General features: G+C 45.6%; 2 protein-coding genes across 2 annotated transcripts; both read left to right on the top strand.

Annotated features, from left to right (window-relative positions):
• The first annotated feature begins 1921 nt into the window (after positions 1-1921).
• LOC123421765 lies at positions 1922-2974 on the top strand. Its single transcript, XM_045107600.1, has one exon. The coding sequence runs from the start codon at positions 2002-2004 to the stop codon at positions 2806-2808; it is 807 nt and encodes a 268-aa protein (XP_044963535.1). The 5' UTR covers positions 1922-2001; the 3' UTR covers positions 2809-2974.
• A 4399-nt stretch (positions 2975-7373) lies between these two features.
• On the top strand, positions 7374-9005 carry LOC123421750. Its single transcript, XM_045107594.1, has 4 exons — positions 7374-7419; positions 7588-7741; positions 8557-8666; positions 8758-9005. Exons 2-4 carry the CDS (start codon positions 7598-7600, stop codon positions 8864-8866), a joined length of 363 nt encoding a protein of 120 aa, XP_044963529.1. The 5' UTR covers positions 7374-7419; positions 7588-7597; the 3' UTR covers positions 8867-9005.
• The last annotated feature ends 11968 nt before the right edge of the window (positions 9006-20973 follow it).

Genomic DNA, 20973 nt, shown 5'->3' with positions numbered 1-20973 from the left:
TTTCATAGCATGTTCTTTTGTGAAAAAAAGAAAATTGACGTGTTCTGCCAAACCCAAACACTTTCCAAATTTGCGATTTAAACATAAAACTGAAATTTTTTGCAAATAATGACCAATTTTTTGTAATGGGAACATTTTTTAAAATTTCAAAACAAAAGCTAGAAATGTAGACATATTTTGAAACTTCCAAAAAAAAATTAAAAACGCTAACATTTTTTCAAACACCTAAAGAATAAGAAAACGTGAACATTTTTTGGAATTTATGAACAAGTTTTCAATTTACGAGTATATTGTTTTAAAACATAAACATTTCCGGAGGACAATTAAAAAATGCAAATAATTAACATCTACTAAAAATGGGAACATTTTTTGAAATTTCAGAAGAAAAGTTGAACACGCGAACATATTTTGAAACTCCCAAACAAAATTTAAAACACAAATATTTTAAAAATTTGTGAACAACATTTTTTGAAACACCTAAAGAATAAGAATTCATTTGTGGAAAGAATGAAGAACATCCTTTTTGTGATGCGTGGATATAGCCCGATTGGCTATTGTGCAGAAGCGTCTTTTTATTGGGCTAGATAGATAATTGTCCGTGCGTGGCAGCGTGATATAGTTATTCAGGTTGATTAGTCCATGCGTCCTCTCTCCAAGTGAAAAACTGCACATTCCCAAGTGAGATAAAATTAGAGTTCTTTTACGGTACCCTGTGATAAATATAGACCGTTTATTTCTCTTGATCTAATGGTGGGGAGTAATCTATACTGCTAGTTCACGTGAGCAGTATATGTGTGACCATAACCTGGACAACTGAGCAGTATACGGGCTTTGGGGCCAAAATCGTAAGATAAATATGTCAACTAAATCCCGCACGATTTGGATCCGTCCAACCGCCAATGTCGGCCGCGTCCATTTGGGACTCAGGGTGACCCTCATGGCATTCTGCACGTTCGACACATGATTAACCACCTAGTTACAGAAGTGGATCGAAGCAGCTACTCCTCCAGCCCCAACGTCAAGCCATGGCAGCCATGGTGGAGAGACGAGCATGTGCACGTCATATTTTCTGATACAAGGATTCTCTACATTAGTTCAACCTAGAAGCCTAATATGACAAAGCTGATTTCATTCCATTTTCTTGACCCGAGTTCTACTGGCTTTCTCACTTGTGGAAAGTATGATTAACAACCGTGCGGCATACTTCCAAATGCTTTGAGTTAATACTTCCAACAGCTGATGATGGACGGGTTGGCTAAGAGAGAAGAAGAGGAGCGACGACGGAAGTGGAAACTGCGTAGTCCGGACGACGAATAGCTACGAACGAGCGCAGGCAGCCACCGTAGCATCATTCTTGTGAAAGTTTTAGTTGTAGGTGAAAAAGTCAATAGTGTCCTAAAAAATTGACGGCCAAATTTAACTTATACTGCTCACCCCATCACAGCAGTACAAGGTACCGTAAAAACTCTCTAAAATTAAGATGACGTACGCACGCACGCGTCCTCCGGTCCATGTGAACATGGTGCTGCCGGTGCCGGCGAGCTCGATGGAGTTGGCTTGGCTGCCACACGATCGTGATGACATGCACACCAAGACCAAGCAACCATTCCTTCTTCACCTCCATGGCTGAGCTTCCCTCCCTCCAAATTCACCCTCCCGCGCAAAGATCCCCATCTTTCCATGTATACGTAGCTTGCAAGCTAAGCTACAATTCTTCCTACCAAGGAAGGCTAGCTACACGTATGCAAATGCATGCATGGCCGGCTTGCCCGGTTAATTCCATCCAACAATCGATCTCCTCCTTACACTTCTCGAATCAAGCTTCGAATCTAAACTAAACCACTCCATCCATCACCATGGCAACACCTACGTCGTACGTGCGTATATATACACAACGCATCATGCCAACCTTCCCATCTCATCCTCTCTCTTTCTCTCTCACACACAGAACCACGGCTGTATCCATCACGATCACGATTCCTTGCCTACGCGCGCCTCCTCATGGCGGCTGCCACCGGAACCAACAAGGAGCAGCAGCATCCACACCCAGCTCCACCACCGGGGGCAAAGGTGGTGGATCCCAAGTTCGACTGGACGGAGAAGGCCGGCAGCTACGTGCTCCGCCTCACCCTCCAGGGCTTCCGGAAGGACGACTTCCGGGTGCAGGTCGACGGCGCCGGCAGGCTCACCCTGCGCGGCAGCAGGCCGGGCGCCTCCCTCCACAAGGTCTTCCAGCTGCCCTCCGCCGCCAGCCTCGACGACATCGCCGGCCGCTTCGAGGCCGGTGTGCTCACGCTCACCATGCCCAAGCGTGCCGGTGTGCCAGAGGAGGAGGGTGCGCCGATAGAGCAGGTCGACGGCGACGTGAAGACGGGAGACGCCGGCGGTGAGGAGATTAGAACGAAGCCCAAGGAAGAGCAGCAGAAGCCGAAGAAGGAGAAGGAACTGAAGCCCAAGTCTCCCCAGGCGGCAGCAGCTACGCAGACACCGCAGAAGCAATCACCGAATCCAACCTCCAGCGACAAGGCCATGGCCGTGGTTGACCGGGAGTGCCTGGCAGAGAGGGCGAGGCGGCGCGGCGAGGAAGAGACGGCCATGGAAGCTAGAGCGGAGCAGGAGAAGAAGGCGGCGGCCACGGCGTGCAACGGCTGGAAAGAGCGCGTGACGGAAGGCCTGGGGCAGCTGACGGACCTGAAGTGGGCGGAGGGCGCAATGGACATGGCGAGGAAGAACAAGGAGGTGGTGGCCGTCGGCATCGCCGCCTTCACACTCGGCTTCTTCGTCTCCCACAGGCTCTTCAAGAAGTGACTAGCTATCAAGCTATGGAGAATCACTATGTCACATACACGGACGGTAGGTAATATGTAATGGCTAGTGTTGCGTGGTTAAAATGTACTCGAATTATCCCGGATGGGGTAAACTCTACCTCTATTGCTCTCGTTCCAAAAATTCCTAATCATGTTAAGATCTCTAATTACAGGCCTATAAGTTTGTGCAATGTCATATATAAAATTATCTCAAAGTGTTTGGTTAATCGCCTTCGTCGTCTCTTGGATGGGGTAGTTTCTCCGGAATAAAGTACGTTTATACCTGGAAGGTAGATTATGGATAATGCGCTTGTTGTCTTTGAATGCATCCACTATATTAAGCAGGAAAAGGACCCAACAAAGAGTTTTTGTGCTTACAAACTAGATCTGTCAAAGGCATATGATAGAGTGGATTGTGTCTTCTTGAGGTAGGTGATGCAAAATATGGGTTTCGCTCAACGGTGGATTAACTGGATTATGACGTGTGTCACATCGATGAGGTATGTCGTCAAGTTAAATAGAACCCTCTTGGATTCATTTGCACCGATGTATGGTCTTCGGCAAGGCGATCCTCTCTCACCATTCTTATTCCTGTTTGTGCAATGGCGAAGCCACGTTTGTAGCTGTGTAGTCATATGACTACACAGAAAATTGGTAAATCAAGTCACTATAGACAATGCATATTACACCACTGAACAAACTACTTCAGGAAGCTGATTACACAAGCTAATGTGACATCACAAATATTGGATCCTGGCACCGCCACTCTGTTTGTGGCGAACAGTTTGTCAACAATTCTTCGGAGCAAAGCACTGAGGGGGGAGCTATCCCCGGTAAAAGTTTGCAGGTCTGCTCTTGACATTTCTCACTTGCTTTTTGCAGATGATACATTGTTGTTCTTTGAGGCTTCTAGAAGCCAAGCAGAATATGTTAAATTGGCACTCCAGATTTATGGTAAAGCTACTGGGCAATGTCTCAACCCTGATAAATGCTCTCTTCTCTTTGAAACTGCATGCCCGTCGGTGCTGCAGGAACAAGTGAGAGCTGTGTTGGGTGACCAGTATGGTGTTTGAAGAAAATATTTAGGCATGCCTACACCTAAAGGTCGGATGTCGAAACGGCGCTTCCAAAACCTCCAGACAAGGCTCACAAAAAGATTGATGCAATGGGGTGATGGTTTCTTTGCCCAACCTAGCCGGGAGGTTTTTATCAAGGCAGTAGCTCAAGCACTGCCAACATACACCATGAGGGTCTTCAAACTACCATTCTCTGTACGCGATGATCTAACACAAATGACGAGCAACTTTTATTGGGGCTCAAAGAAAGGAAAACATAAGGTGCATTGGAGAGGATGGCACCACCTGTTACAGCCTAAATACAAAGGAGGTGTTGGGTTCAGAGACTTTCCGTTATTCAATTCAGCGTTGTTGGCTCGTCAAGCCTGGCGGTTGATCAAAAAACCTGAAAGTCTATGTGCACAGATCCTTAAAGCTAGATACTATCCTCATGGCAATCTAGTAGACACGGTTTTCTCAGGTAATGCATCTTCGTTATGGTAGGCTATTAGCCACGACCTTGATCTATTGAAGAAAGGACTCATTTGGCGAGTTGGGACGGTCAGAGTATTCGCGCATGGAGAGACAACTGGATCCCACGACCCCATTCGTTTAAGCCCATATCTTCACAAAGCCGATGTCGTATACGATTTGTGTCTGATTTACTTAACGACAATGGCTCTTGGAATGTGGAGCTGCTACAGAACTACTTCCTGCTGGTGAAATCTTGAAGATTAGAGCATAAGCAAGGCTTGAGGAATATGTTGTTGCATGGGCGCCTGCAAAATTGGGGATATTTATGGTGAAATCTTCCTATCTGTTAGCTTTTGAGGAGACCAACAGAGGAACTGCGACGTCATCAAGCTCGGCGCCTGATGGAAGCAGAAGTTGTTGGAAATATATATGGAGCTGCAATGTACCACCAACAGTGAAAAACTTTGTTTGGAGATTATCGATTGATTCACTACCAACTTGGAAAAACAAACATAAGATTCGGCTAGAAGTGACTGATCGTTGTCCAGCGCGTGGAATGGAAGAGGAGGATAACTTCCATCCTTTCGTTAAGTGTCAGTTTGGAAGAGACCTCTACTTAGCAATGTCTGAAGTTTGGGCATTACCATCTCTAGAAATGGTGGCAGATAATGAGAAGGAGTGGCTGCTTCATGTCCTTGCACCACTATCCGAAATTTAGAGAAGCTAGGTGTTGCTAATCTTCTGGGAAAATTGGTATGTACGCAATCAGTTGGTGCACTCTAAACCTACCCCACCGTTGATGGTCTCGATGAGGTTCTTGCAGGATTACTTCGCGGCCTTATCAAGTATTAGTGATGGTACAACCCTGGATCAGCTGAAAGGGAACACAGAGCTTATGTTTCAATACAACTCCAACTAAGCGCGGTGGCGAGACTGCTTCTGCACTTCCATGGAAACCACCCCACCTAGGCTGGGTAAAACTGAATACTGATGGTTTTTACTAGCCGGATGGTAGTGCAGGAGCAGGCATGATTCTTAGGGACTACATGGGGGCCATCATTTTCTCCTCTTGCAAATCTCTGTATTCTTGCAACGATGCATTGGAGGCTAAATTATGTGCTTGTATGGAAGGGATTCCATTTGCTATCCAATGATCCAACAACCCAATTTAGATTGAGATGGACTCAAGCATGGCGGTGGCGATGATTTCAAGCGATGTACCGGACCGGTCCGTGTATGCCTCGGTGGTTGGTGAAATCAAGTATCTTTTGAGCCTTAGACAAGCTTGTATTACTCTTATCCCTAGATCTCAAAATAGAGCTAGTGATCAATTAGCTAGTTTTGGTAGGCTAGAAGGTAGAACCATGACTTGCGTTGTGTAAGTGCATCTAGTGCCCCTTAGTGATTTTGGTGGTTTGAAGACTTATAGGTTAAGTATCTAATGTGTTTATAAGTGTACACAGGATCTATAAGTCATTGAGGAGTTTGAGATATTTGAAGAATATCGATCCCTAAAAATATATGTCTTCAGTTGAAGAAATTGGTCTGAAGCTGAAGAAATGAATCACGAGGAATCTGCGATGAAATTGATATTCCTCATGAAGATATTGATATTGAGAAGATCGGTGGTTCCTGAAGAGAATCGTTCTGAAGAAATTGAAGCGTGAAGATTTTCGTTTTCTGTTTTACTTTCTTCGCATTTAATGAATAGGAACACCGTACTGTTAAAGGGGGTCATAGTAACATTATGGAATGAATTTCCTCATGATGCTCAACCCAAGCCAAATCCTACCAAAAGCCTCAAGTGAGGAATATGAGTGACATGAGGACTCTCACAGTTGAGGGTCCCGACCGTTTCGATAACCACGCCAAGTCACTGGTCTTATCCACTCCAACGGTCATATTATTTAAGGGCATTAGTGTCAAATCATGTCGGGATGCTCCCAGGCTATAAATAGCCGCCCCCACAACCACTAGCTGGTTGGCTGCTCCGTTAGAAACTGACACTTGTCATAAGAGCAACCCAAATTCCTCAGAGCCTTCGAGAGTAATTCATCAGTGAGGAAATACACGACCCACCGAAACCACAAACCAAACCTAGTGATTGAGCATCACTGAAGAAGTTGTCCCTGTGTGGGACTGAAGCCTTTTACCTTTGAGGACTGTGCATCCTCGAGACGGTTAGGCGTCATGGTCTAGATTAATCCAGCAGTCAATTGTGGATCGCCGGGTGACCGAGTTTGTGAGGGTTTGGAAGCCTGCCCTGAAGACTTACCACGAATGTTGGGCGAGGACTGTGTGTCCTTAGCTCAAGGAGAATACTGTAGGGACTGTGTGTCCCGGGACTGGGTGTCCTTTGGTTTCAATACCAAGCCGCTCCAAACCAGATGTACAACTGTCACAGCAGTTGAAACTGGGTCATCAACAACAGTCTTCACCAAGAATCGAGTTCTAATTCCTCAACTCTTTACTTTCTCTGTATTATGTGTTGATGACTTTCACTGTGACTGTTTGAAGAATTTGCTGAAGACTTTCTCCGAATTTCCTCAACCCCAAATTCTTCACAATAGTTAATCATCATCTGCATTCTGCGTGCCTGCTTACTGTGCAATCTGTTTTCACAATCTTCACTCTGTAATACTGCTGTTGTGAACGTTTGCACGTCTGATCCTTTACTGTTTCCGCTGTAAGTTAGTCATCAGTGAGGAATTTCCTCAAAAGGAATTTCCTCAGTGATGAAATTCTAAAAATCTCCTATTCACCCCCTCTAGTCGATATAACGCACTTTCACGTTGGTTCAGGTCGGGAGGACGTTTTGAAACTGGTCCTGGATGATCGTAAGGACTTGAACATTGAATAATATCCCGCAAAAAAAAAAGATAACGTTTAATTATAAGATATCTTTAGGCCTCTTATATGTTTTTTCGAAATATATACAGTAGTTTCTCCCGAAGGAAATAAAAAAAAAAGAGTTAAGAGGGTTATATATAAGAACCCAGCCCCTTTTATTGTTGGCTAAGTAAGGGGAACCAGGAAAACCTAGCCGCCCGAGGAAGGAACGCCAAGATCCGCCAAAGAAGGAGGTAGGCCAAATTTCCCAACCCGATCAATGGCGTGTGTGTGTCTGTCTTCCTCTTCCGCGGCCGGCCGGCGGTGATGATTCGTGACGGAACGCCCGGATCCGCAACTTAAGCGGGACGGAGGTTGTGGAGGTAGCAGCGATTCGTGGCATCCTAATCCCTAATTCGCAGGCCGGTGACGATGGCGGCGGTTCGGTGCGCGGCGAGGAGGCTCGGTGGCTCGCTTCTACAGCGAATGCCGGCGGTAGTCGCGGAGGAGGGACGCCTGCTCGTGCCAAGCAGGTGCATGCGCCCCCGTCACCTCTCCGGCAAGGTCTCAGGCGAGGTAACTTAACCAAAATTGACATATTTATTTTGTTCTCATGATTTATATATACAGTATATCTCACGGCATCAAGAATCGATATGTAGTCAGCCATAATCGAATTCTCTGCAATCTAAGCAGCAACATCTACTAGAAAAACAAAGCAAGATTACTTAACCTGACCTGAACACATCCTGACGTACGGGTGCTTATATCATTTAAGCAAACTTATTTTGCCGGTCGATCCGAGAATGACTTCTTACTCATCCCTGCTGGCCTCCTCCTCCATGTACAACCTGACTTACTAGCTAGCAACATGACTGCATGAAAATCATATAATATCTTTAAGCAACCTTATTTTTCCTGGTTGATGACCTTAATTTTGCTCGCCCCTTTAGCAAATACTTTAATTAGTTGCAACACATAAGATGTGGATGCTGCTGCGGCTTTGATATCTTCTGCTTGATGCACTTCCTAGCTATAGTTTTATCTTCGTTCCAAATTACTTGTTTTAGAGTTTTCTAGATAAAGATGTATCTAACACCAAAACGTGTACTAGATATGTCCATATATGGATAAATAATTTAAGAAAAATAATTCGGGACGGAGGGAGTATGATTCCGTGACTTCATTTATTCATATACGGTAAGTATGATTCTGTGACTAGCCAGTTGATACACATGCACACCATGCATTCTGCATATATCGAACCTCACTTAACTGACAGACAACAAATTATCCTTCTTAATTACGTACAACAGTCCTGGTCAGCGCTTGCTTAATGATTGATGATGCAAAGTAAGCACACTGACCATCATCCATGTGTATCAATTCAGCAGGCTCGCGGCATCCAGAAGAAACAGGATGACATCTGGGCGGGGTTCAAAGAGACGTTAAAGAGGGTGTCGCAGCGCCCCCCAGAAAAGAAACTAAATGTCCTTCTACAGTATGTAGAATATCGGAAGCTCAGTTTCTTCCTTAACTTCTTGTTTGTTTGTTTGATAAATCTCATTTGTCCTACCTCTCTCTACCTGCAGGCGCATGATGTTGATCGAACAAGTGAGTAAGAGTGTGGTCTATGGAGCTCTCCAGGTGGTAGTTGTGTATGCGGCTGCTGCTGCTGTTTGGGACTGGGCTAGTACCTAGCCCAGGCTGATACCAAGGAAAACCAGTGAAGACAAGATGGCAAAATAAGAACAAAAGATGGCTCTAGTTTGTTTTCAGTTTAGTTATGTCCTGCATTTTTGCTAGCTAGCACTATGTATCATGTTATTATATCTCTATATATCTACTCCCTCCATTTTTAAATATAAGTTTTTTTAGATATTTCACTAGAAGACTACATACGAAGTAAAATGAGTGAATCTACAGTCTAAAATATATCTATGTACATTTGTATGTAGTCCCCTAGTTAAACCTAAAAAAAAAACTCATATTTATGAATGGAGGGAGTATTTGAGTAGATTGTGCATGCATGCATATGAACTGTAGCTTGATGCGAACAAACTTGCATAGCTTGTATGCATCGTCACTGGCATGCATTGTGGGTGTTACTCTAGTGCTTCCGTCCCGAATTAATTCTAATCAACTTCACTCTCTGGAACAAATTAAATAGCTTGAAATAGGGGTCATACAATTAGAACTGTGATACTACCCTCTAACTGAATGAATTTGGGGGTTTATTCCTCTGTCAGGAACATTACTACTTGTGACGAAAGAAGGAGAGAAAGGCCAGGAGAAAAAGCCAGCGGGCACCGCGGCTAGGTGAAGACCTCGGGTTGTCACATCCGTACAGATCTCTCCGGACCCTGCTCTCCTCCTCCCCTCCCTCTAGTCGGCGGTGGCCTATAGTTGCACCTCTCCGATAGTGGCCTTGGGACCAGCACAATGACCACCCTGAGCCCGAGGGCGACAACGTCCATGTGTTGTTCCCTTCTTAAAGGCTCTATCATGGTGGGCCCCGCGTCCTTTGTGTTACTCCAGGTGAAAACCTCGATTCCTTGGATCGGGCGGTGGTGGCTCTTCAGTGTCGTTTCTTTTCTGGAAGCACCGTTTGAAGTCCCTGGTTTGTTGAGTTGCGGCTTTGCGGTGACTCGTTCATGAGGAGAGCTCTTTAGATCCCTAGCTATGCTCTTCTGCCTACTTGTTGTTTGCTTCGAGTGGTTTGCGTCTTTTATTTCGATCGTTGTTTTATATATAAAGCTGAGACGAAAGCCTATTTCGGTAAGTAGGAGAAGCAGGAGAGAGAAAGAAGACGCAAGTTTAGTTTGAGATTTCTGTTCGATGGTCCTTTCTCTTTGTGGAGCTCCTAGCTACTCGGGTGCCTCAAGTCACGACAGCTCAAGGGTGATGGCGACAAGGCCCAGTCCTCGAAGGTGTACATGACATTCTTGCCCCCTTAAATTCGTGCTCGCCCTCATGCGGCTATGATTCTCACCACCAGAATCCCACGGGACATTCAAGCATGTAGCTAGCATTATGTACTTCCTGATTGTATTCATGTCCATGGAAGTGGTCCCGCGATTGGAATGTCCACGGAGTTGGATGTCCTTGAATACCAAGAATTGGAAACCAAGCTCTTTTTTTCTGAAGTCTACTACGCTTTGTTTCACATAGTGAAAGCCAAACACAAAATTTCTAACCTGCTCATCTCAACCAGATTAATAAACTTGAAGAGCCTACACGAATCTTTTTTGCTTTGCGGGAGAGCGTACGAGAATCAATACTACTAGCAAAAGGGCTCATGCGTTGCAACGGGAGAAATAAATACTATACGACACACGCTCTTAATTTATAAAAAATGTCTATAATTTGAGAATTTATAGTTACGATACAAATAAAGATGGTCTTATCCTATAAAAATGCAGTTCAAAATTTCACAGGTCTTCTATTTTAACACGGCTTGCATGTAGATTTAATACGTACAAAGAATGAGTCAAGTGACTTTCAGTTTCATCTCAATCCAGATTTTGTTGACGTGTTTATCCCCAACCCGGATGAGTACCGGTATGAAAGAAAGACGAATAATGACTTATTTATTAAGATTGCACCCTAGATAGTATTTTTATTAAACGTTTAACAGATAAAATAATATCATATTTAAATTCTACATATTTTTCTAATCAAATTTCATGTATAATATGTTAAATTTGGAGTTACAGTTTAAAAGATATGAGTATTTAAAAAAATATTTAATATATACTACAAATTTAATGTCATAAACAGTAAGGGCTTTTTTGTAAAATCACCTCGGTGGATTTTCCGACGGAAGCGATAGCCTCTTTATTATTATTAGGTAAAGAATAAGAAGAGCAAACTGGTCATCACATTGGCAGGCTCCATTGGGTTGATAGTCAAGCATCTACTGTAGTGGGTTGTGTGACTTAGATGTCCCCACTTGCATGTACAACCACACTCAGAGAATTTAGAATTTGTGTCGATGGTGGAAGATCCCCAACACCAGTGTGCTTCAGCGTCGTACTTGAACTCTTGCCACTCACCAGCAACTTGATGCAATCTTTATGTCTCATACTAAACCCTGGCCGGCCTTGCCTTCCATGTGCATTTTGTTGCAGCGAGAGCCACAAACAGCTGTGTATGTATATTGAAGCAAATATCTAACTCTAAGCTCCCTGGAGGCGTGGATTCGTGCCACCAAAGCGAGGGAACGTTGTGTCGCATTGCGGGTTGGTGTTGACAATGCTAACCCTTGGCATGCACATAACCTTCCTGTAGACCGTTGAGAACATATGTCGAGCTTCTTGCAAGCATGCACAACCTAGTCTGGGATGCCCCGTGCGACGTGCCATTCTCGGACCTATCGAAGCCGTAGCAGGAGACGCAGCCTCTCACTGGTTTGAAACACGAGCACAACATGCTTGGTGCCTAAGTTGGCATTTGAGACAAGGGCTGACCACCTTCATAAAGCATCCCCAACATACGCGCTTCGACCGACGCCCCAAAAACGGATTTGCAGCGCGCGGTTAACTTTTTTTAGCGCGTCGACGAACGCCGGCTCCAACGGTCGTAGCATATTTTAGCGCGCGCGGCACTCCAGCGGACGCTGCAAATTAAAACGCAAAACTAGTCCAATAAGCTAAAAATATATGTATAGATATAATACATAATTTATTTATATAGATAATAAACTAGTCCAACACGATAATATAGATAATAAAACTAGCCAACACGATAGTAAAACTAGGGTCAGGTGGCTACCTCAAAGCCCGGTCTTTGTGGGACAAAGCTGAGAATGACCTAATTGCTAAAGGGTCCAACCACAGACATTGAACTAGCCAGACCGTTCAAGGACTTGGTTCTTTGGGGTTGGGGGAACTTTGGACCCTGAAATAGGGAAGTGCCGCTGGACGGACGGGCAATTTGCAATACCCATGATCAAGCTTCAGAAGTGTATCGCCGCAGCGCAGGAAGGGATGTTCATTCCAGACAGAGAGAAGGACGAGCTGACTGAGGCCCTAGGGAATGCTGAGCACCCTGGACGAACACAAGGCACACCAGGCTCCGTTCCGTGGAAGTTTGGGTTTCCTAACGCAAGCGATTACAGAAGCCGGGAGAGAAAGACGAAAGCGGAGCTGAGCGACATGCAGCAGATCAAGGCAAGACTGTAAAAGCTTGAGGAACTTGAGAGCCAGCGAGCTGCCGGCCAACCATCTCAGCGGCACGAAGCTACCCTAGAAGGTACCCCGTCATCTCAGCGGAGAAGCAGCGTGGCTTCCACGGAGCCCGTTCAGCATGACTTCACGGCTCCTAGCTACCCCGTGGATACTATCACGGAGGCTTAACGTTGCGAGCTTATGATAAAATATCGGAACCTCACTTTCAAGGAGGTTGTCGGCTCTGTTGAACCTCCTCAACCCAACAGAACTTTTCACTGCCTTCCGATTCCACATGGCTATGCTGTTGTTAATGGTGGATCAAGTAATGGAGGAATTTGAGCAGCTCGAGCTTGACCACCCTACAGGTGAAGGGGAGATTCAGCTGGTTCGTGCTTTGGGGAGTACATGTTTATGGTAGAAGAAGTTCATCAAGCTTCCAAACTGGCCGCCTCCGCCGCCTCCTCCTCCGACGAGTCAGGGCACTCTGCCTCCTTCCCCTCCTCCCGGGAGTGATCAGGGCACTCCACCTCCTTCTCCAGCTCCTCCGACGCGTGAGGGCACTTCGCCTGCTCCGGCGCGTCAGAACAGTCCGCCTCCTCCTTCGCCTCGTCGGCAACGTTGGAAGACAAACGACGCCGCTCCGGTTCCTCCGGCATGTCAGAGCAGTCCACCTCCTTCTCTCAAGCGGAAGAGATACACCTCCTTTTCTCCGGCGGCTAGCAGTACAAGCAGAGGCGGGAAATACGGTCCATCTCTCAAGCCTCTGGAAAAGTTACCATATGAGAGGACCAAGGAGGAAAACAAGGACATATGTCGTGCCGAATTGAGGGCCCATTTTGCAAAGAAAACTCCACCTCCGAAGGAGAAGCTGGATTTGGTGAAAGTGGAGCGCACTATCAATCAACTGCAGCGACCACCAGCGCCTCCATCGGATTCCAACTATGATCGCATTCTTAAAAAGACATATGCACAAGCGGTGCGATCGGGAACTACTTCTAGTGATGCAAGGTTAGCAGAACGAAGAAGTGGGAAAACAATTCCCGGGCTCGATATCGTCGTCGCTAATCATCTGGAGATGGTGCCCGGTACCAATCCTGATGATTACTTGGGGGATGATGTAACAAAAGAACAATATAAATACGTGCACGGAAAGCCTCTCGTGAAACCTGGTCATCCTGCTCTAACAACGATGATGCACAGATTGCATGAGTGGTACATGAAAACCTGCAGGGAGTCTGGGAAAAACGCTATGTATGTGGCAGTGAAACCAGAGCACGAATTCATTGGACTTCTCGTGATTACTATTCAATTTGACGAGTTATTTCAGTTATACAATCAATTGGCCCTCGACAAACAACTCATGGCTTCCTACTGTCTGTAAGTATTACTTCTATAGTTAAGTCTCTAGCTCAGCTCGTTCATTGCATGTATATATAATTATCCTCACTATATATATTATGCACATTGAAGATCGTTGAATTAAAAAAAGCAAGAATCGTCGATGTTGGGTTCATTAGCCCAGATCCCGTAAATGAATTGACGATACGAAACTCAATCAAAGAGACCGAGGAGAACTTGCTAAACTCGTTCCTTATAGAAGAGCCGTCGGTTGTCAGCTGTCGCCTGTCGGCTGCCGTCTCAAATTCTTTGCCGACTGCTCAGTGCCTGACACTAACGGCAAAGAGCTTTGTCGTCCGCTTAGGGTAGGCTGACGGCAAAGAAGCTACAATGCCGTCGTAAGCTGACGCAGAATCTTTGCCGACAGGTGTTCTCTTTGCCGTCTGCGGATTGATCAATGCCGTCGGTGGAGTCCTCTTTGCCGTCTGTTATGGCAGACGGCAAAGAAGCCGATTCCTGTAGTGATATATGGAGGGACTCGTCCAAATTTCGACCAACTCTCATTTCCCTCATTCTCTTCTCTCCTGCAGTTGAGAGGAGCCCGTCACCGCCAGCCCGCACCTCCTCCATGAGCCCGTCGTCGCCCCGAGCCCATCGACGTCGCCGTCTCCCCCGAGCCCATCGCCGTCGACGTCGTCCCGAGCCCGTCGTCACTGTCGTCACTGTCGCCCCCGAGCCCGTCGTCGCTGTCGCCCCCGAGCCCATCGCCGTAGCCGTCGCCCCGAGCCCGTCGTCGTCCCGAGCCCATCACCATCGTCGTCGCCCCCGAGCCATCGCCGTCGTCGTAGCCCCGAGCTCGTCACCGTCGCCGTCGCCCCGAGCCCGTCGCTGTCGCCGTCACCCCCGAGCCCGTCGTCGCCGCCCCGAGCCTGTCGCCGCCAGCCCACGCCTCCTCCCCGAGCCAGTCGTCGTCGTCGCCCGCGCTACCTGAGCCCGTCGTTGTCGCCCGTCCCCGCCCGGATCATGCGCCACCCCGAGCCCGTCGTCGCCGTGTTTGTAAATTTCTTTATATACATTGTCAAATTTTCAAATATAGCTAAGATGACATCTAGTACACAACTCATTTTGCATTCCTAAACTCGTGCACAACTCATTTTGCATTGCTATCATGATAATTATGTTACACTGCCATCTTGATATCCGAAACGGTGTCATCACATTGCTTACTTTTCACTAACTCATAAAACATCAAAAAGGTATGCAAAATCATAGTACATGAATAAGCTAAGCTGAACTCTTGGGAGTTTCACAGGTAACAAATCTAAACTAAATGCCATAAGTGTCAAAGCGAAATAATAGAACAGATATGTCCACATATGACCTTAAACTAACAGAAAAAATAGTAGCAAAGATATGACAAAAAGGGAGATACTGCTGATGCATAGGCAAAGTAATAGAAACATATTATACAAAATCATATGGTTCAAATTAAATACTTCCTACGTCCTGAAATAACTGTCTTAATTTTGTACTAACTCTAGTACAAAGTTATACTAAGATTGAGACACTTATTTTGGGACAAAGGGAGTCCAAGATATAACACAAAGTTATACCCCCTCCAAGTAGTGACGAGACACGGTTCAAATTTGAGTCCCTGACTTGTTAGTGATGAAATTGTAGAATTTGTGACTTGCGAAGATTCCTTTATGGATGAACTAAACACACCCCTCCTAGTAGTGACGAGACACGGTTTTTTGTTCATAGAAGAAAGTTTTTTGTTTATAGAAGAAAGTTTTTTTGTATAGAAACCGTTGTTTGACATTCATGAGAGAGGCGTCCCGGACGTCGGACATTCATGTTTGCATATCAATTGCCATGTTGTAATATTTGCTGAAAATATGGATCCAAGAAACTTAGAAGAAGAACAGTTGTTGGGTGAGAGAATCCGCGATGGAGTTGGGATCTCTTTTTATCTCAACGACACCGATGGTCTGGAAGGAGAGGATGACGGCTCCGGTGATCGAACAATGGAGGAGGAAGGACATGATCATGATGGCTCCGGCGACCGAATGCCGAAGAAAGAAGGAGACCATGATGACGGCTCCGATGACCGAACGGAGGAGGGAGCTGTTGCAAAGTCCGGATCGAGCCAAACTTTGGTTACGAGATGAGGCCCGAAGATAAGGTTGTGAAAGGATGAAAAGTTCACGATCACATCACTCGCGGACACTTTCCTACCGATTCTACCCAAGCGGACCAAGGACGCATTTTCTACTCAATGCAGATCTATTGTTAGGGACAACATCCCGATCAGCATCAAGCAATGGAATAAGCCTAAGGGCGACGACGTCCCTGAAGGTGATTATGTCACCGATAGGCAGAAAGATGATCTTTGGACCGCGCTGAAGGCAAATTTCACCCTACCGCCAGAAGAGGATCTGAATAAGCCAGTTATAGAGCCACTGGTCAAGGCGTGTGCTCTTAAGAAGATGGCAGATCTATTCAGGAGGTGGAAGAAAGAGTTGAAATCAAAGTTTGTCGACAAAGGGAAGACTCTAGAATTCATCGACCGATTTGAGAAGATGAGAGATCACTGACCCGCATTTGTGGCCTACAAGACATCGAACAAGAGTAAGAAAATGTTAGAGACAAACAAGAACATTGCCGCAAAGAAGCAACATTACCATCACACGGGGTCAGGTGTCTACCTCAAAGCCCGTCCGTTGTGGGACAAAGCTGAGAATGACCTGATTGCTAAAGGGGTCGAACCACACACATTGAACTAGCCAGACCGTTCAAGGACTTGGTTCTTCGGGGTTGGGGGAAATTTGGACCCTGAAACAGGGAAGTGCCGTTGGACGAACGAGCAACTTGCAATACCGAGCAACAAGCTTAAGAAGTGTATCACCGCAGCGCAGGAAGGGACGTTCATTCCCGACAGAGAGAAGGACGAGCTGACTGTGGCCCTAGGGAATGCTGAGCACCCTGGACGAACACAAGGGACACTAGGCTCCGTTCGGTGGAAGGTTGGGTTTCCTGACGCATGCGGTTATAGAAGCCGAGAGAGAAAGAGGAAAGTGGAGCTCAGCGACATGCACAAGATCAATGCAAGACTACAAAAGCTAGAAAACTTGACAAACAACGAGCTACCCCAGAAGCTACCCCGCCATCTCAGCGTGGAAGCAGCGTGGCTTCCACGGAGCTCGTTCAGCCTGACTTCACGGCTCCTAGCTACCCTGTGGATACGATCACGGTGGGTCAACATTGCGAGCTTATGACGAAATGCCGGAACCTCACTTTCAAGGCCGCTATCGGCTGTGTTCCACCTCCTCAACCCAACGGAACCTTTCACTACCTTCCGATTCCACATGGCTTTGTTGTTGTCATGGTGGATGAAGTAATGGAGGGATTTGAGGAGCTCGAGCTTGACCACCCTACAGGTGAAGGGGATAATAAGCTAGTTCATGATGTGAGGAGTACATGTCTATGGCAGAAGGAGTACATCAAGCTTCCAAACTGGACGCCTCCGGCGAGTCAAGGCACTCCGCCTCCTCCTCCTCCTCCTTCGGCGAGTGATCAGGGCACTCTGCCTCCTCCTCCTCTGGCGAGTGATCAGGGCACTCGTCCTCCTCCTCCGATGAGTGATCAGGGCACTCCTCCTCCTCCTCCGGCGAGTGATCAGGGCACTTCGCCTCCTCATCCTCCTCCTTCGGCGAGTGATCAGGGCACTCGGCTTCCTCCTCCTCCTCCATCTCTCAAGCGGAAGAGAGACACCGCCGCTAGCTCGGCCAACATGAGAAGAAATCGTGCCCCCCCGCTCAAGGTGTCTAGCGATATCGTCGCTAATCCTCCGGGGATGGTGCCTGGTACCAATCCTGGTGATTACTTGGGAGATGTTGTAATTTTTCAAACGACTGAGGTAACAGAAGAAAAATATAAATACCGACATGGCAAGCCTCTCTCCAAACCTGCTCATCCTCCTCTAACACCGATGTTGCACAAATTGCATGAGTATTACATGAATACCTGCATGGATTCTGGGAGAGACACTATCTATATGGAAGTGAAACGATAGCACGAAATCAATGGAGCTCCAGTGATGCATGTTCAATTTGTGGAGTTGTTTCAGTTATACAATCAACTGGCCCTCGACAAACAACTCGTGACTTCCTACTGTTTGAAAGTATTAATTACTTCTATAGTTAATTCTCTAGCTCAGCTTGTTCATTGCATGTATATGTAATTATCCTCACTATATATATTATGCAGATCGAAGATCATCGAATTAAAAAAAGAAGGAATCTTCGATGTTGGGTTCGTTAGCCCAGATGCCATAAATGAATGGTCGGTACGATACTCAACCAAAGAGACCGAGGACAACTTGCTAAATTCGTTCCTTGTAAATCAAAACAAAAGGGAAATACTATTTCCTTACAACTTCAAGTGAGTGTTGTTGTATTTTCTGTATACTCGGTTTCGCTTACTCGAGGTTAAGTAATGTAATTGATGAGTTATATATACGTGCGCAGTTACCACTATATTCTGCTATCCATTAATCTTGACGGGGGGAAGTAACTGTCTTAGACTCGAGACGTAAAGATCTCGAGTATTATGTGGACATGACTGCAATGCTCAAGAAGTAAGTTCAGTCAATACCGGGGCCATATTGGCATGCAACTTTCGTTAATTTCCTGATATCAAGTAATCATTTTCTTTGCCTCGCAGGGTTTGGAAGAAGTTCACCAATAAGGTTCCCGGTCAAAAAAAAAGTTGCAATTTACGCACCCCAAAGTAAGTAGTACTAGCTAGTTCCGAAGTTGTGAGAATCTTACGACTTTACGATCCAAACTAGCCCCTCCGATTCCATGATTTTGCTCATAGAATCTATGTTTCTACGATCCTAGTAGTTATGATTCTACGATTCACGATCCTACCAACGGAGCTCCGATCTGATTCAGAATCGCGATCCTGACAACCTTTTCCACGCATCTCTAATTGATTCAAATTTTCATCAATATATCATTACCATGCTTGCTTATCAGTTTGATTGAACTCTATTCTCGTAAAGTGCTTGAACCAAGAAGGTGGGACTGAGTTATGTGCATACTACGTATGCGAGTTCATTCGCCTCTCGACCTCTGGGGGCATATCTGAGAAACAATATCAAGTATGTAAATAATATTCACAATTTTATTTTATATATTACCATCAATTGTGTTGAGTTTTATTCATATATATTCATGTATTGACCCCCTTCTTTAAATTAGATCTGGCAGATGCGAGATGAACTCCTAACACATGATTGCATACGAGCAATTCAAGAGGAATTGGCGGGATTCTTTCTTGACCACGTCATATCTAAAGACGGAGAGTACCATGTGTCATATTTCTGACTGGATCTTAGTTAGATGATGTTAGGGATTGTAAATGGTTTGCTTCATTTTCTTATTAGCTAGCGTCAAGTTCTTTCTATATGTATAGTAGCTAGCGTCGACCAAGCACGGAGAAAGAGAGGACACTTCTCTCTATTAGCTGGTCACCACGTAAAACATGCAACAACAAAATTAGAGGACGTCTAACTTGTTTTTGCAGGGTATGCTTGTGATGTTATATGGCCAACGATGTGATGTGATATATTGGATGTATGAGATGATCATGTTGTAATAGATAATATCGACTTGCACGTCGATGGTACGACAACCGGCAGGAGCCATAGGGTTGTCTTTATACTAACGTTGTGCTTGCAGATGCGTTTACTTTTTTGCTAGGATGTAGCTTTAGTAGTAATAGCATGAGTAGCACGACAACCCCGATGGCGACACATTGATGGAGATCATGGTGTGGCGCCGGTGACAAGAAGATCGTGCCGGTGCTTTGGTGATGGAGATCAAGGAGCACGTGATGATGGCCATATCATGTCACTTATGAATTGCATGTGATGTTAATCCTTTTATGCACCTTATTTTGCTTAGAACGACGGTAGCATTATGAGATGATCTCTCACTAAAATTTCAAGACGAAATTGTGTTCTCCCCGACTGTGCACCGTTGCTACAGTTCGTCGTTTCGAGACACCACATGATGATCGGGTGTGATAGACTCAACGTTCACATACAACGGGTGCAAAATAGTTGCGCACGCGGAACACTCGGGTTAAGCTTGACGAGCCTAGCATGTGCAGACATGGCCTCGGAACACATGAGACCGAAAGGTCGATCATGAATCATATAGATGATATGATTAGCATAGGAATGCTTACCACTGAAACTATGCTCAACTCACGTGATGATCGGACTTGAACTAGTGTAAGTGGATCATGAACCACTCAAATGACTAGAGAGATGTACTTTTTGAGTGGGAGTTTAGCAAATAATTTGATTAAGTTAAACTCTAATTATCTTGAACATAGTCTAAGTCCACTTTGAATATATTTGTGTTGTACATCATGGCTCACGCGACAGTCACCCTAAATTTTAATACGTTCCTAGAGAAAGCTAAGTTGAAAGATGATGGAAGCAACTTTGTAGACTGGGCTCGTAATCTTAAGCTAATCTTACAAGTTGGGAAGAAGGATTATGTCCTTAATGCTGCGCTAGGAGATGAACCACCCGCTACGGCTGATCAGGATGTTAAGAACGCTTGGTTAGCACGTAAGGAGGACTACTCAGTAGTTCAATGTGCAGTGTTGTATGGCTTAGAACCGGGACTTCAACGTCGCTTTGAGCGTCTTGGAGCATTTGAGATGTTCCAGGAGTTGAAGTTTATCTTTCAGAAGAACGCCCGGATCGAGAGGTATGAGACCTCCGATAAATTCTATGCTTGCAAGATGGAGGAGAACTCGTCTGTCAGTGAACATGTGCTCAAAATGTCTGGGTACTCAAACCGTCTAGCTGAGCTGGGGATTGAACTCCCGCAAGAGGCTATCACTGACATAATCCTTCAATCACTGCCGCCAATCTATAAAGGCTTTGTGTTGAACTACAACATGCAAGGGATGAACAAGTCACCTGGCGAGTTGTTTGCGATGCTGAAAGTCGCAGAGTCTGAACTCCGTAAAGAACATCAAGTGTTGATGGTGAATAAGACCACTAGTTTCAAGAGAAATGGCAAATGCAAGAAGGGTAATTCAAAGAAGAGCGGCTAGCCTTTTGCCAATCCAACGAAGAAACCCAAAGCTGGACCTAAGCCTGAAACAGAGTGTTACTATTGCAAGGGTATGGGTCACTGGAAGCGCAATTGCCCCAAGTATCTGGCAGATAAGAAGGCGGGCAAAGAAAAATCAGGTATATTCGATATACAT

Source organism: Hordeum vulgare, chromosome 1H, assembly GCF_904849725.1.
Source record: "Hordeum vulgare subsp. vulgare chromosome 1H, MorexV3_pseudomolecules_assembly, whole genome shotgun sequence".
Lineage (NCBI taxonomy): Eukaryota > Viridiplantae > Streptophyta > Magnoliopsida > Poales > Poaceae > Hordeum > Hordeum vulgare.
Note: the sequence above shows the minus strand (reverse complement) of the source record. Positions and strands in the feature narration are given on the sequence as shown.

Excerpts from the sequence above, each read along its gene's own strand:
- LOC123421765 (XM_045107600.1), top strand. The coding sequence starts at position 2,002 with ATGGCGGCTGCCACCGGAACCAACAAGGAGCAGCAGCATCCACACCCA.
- LOC123421750 (XM_045107594.1), top strand. The coding sequence starts at position 7,598 with ATGGCGGCGGTTCGGTGCGCGGCGAGGAGGCTCGGTGGCTCGCTTCTA. Across the intron at positions 7,742-8,556 it reads CCGGCAAGGTCTCAGGCGAG|CAGGCTCGCGGCATCCAGAA; the intron begins GTAACTTAACCA and ends GTATCAATTCAG. Across the intron at positions 8,667-8,757 it reads AAACTAAATGTCCTTCTACA|GCGCATGATGTTGATCGAAC; the intron begins GTATGTAGAATA and ends CTCTACCTGCAG.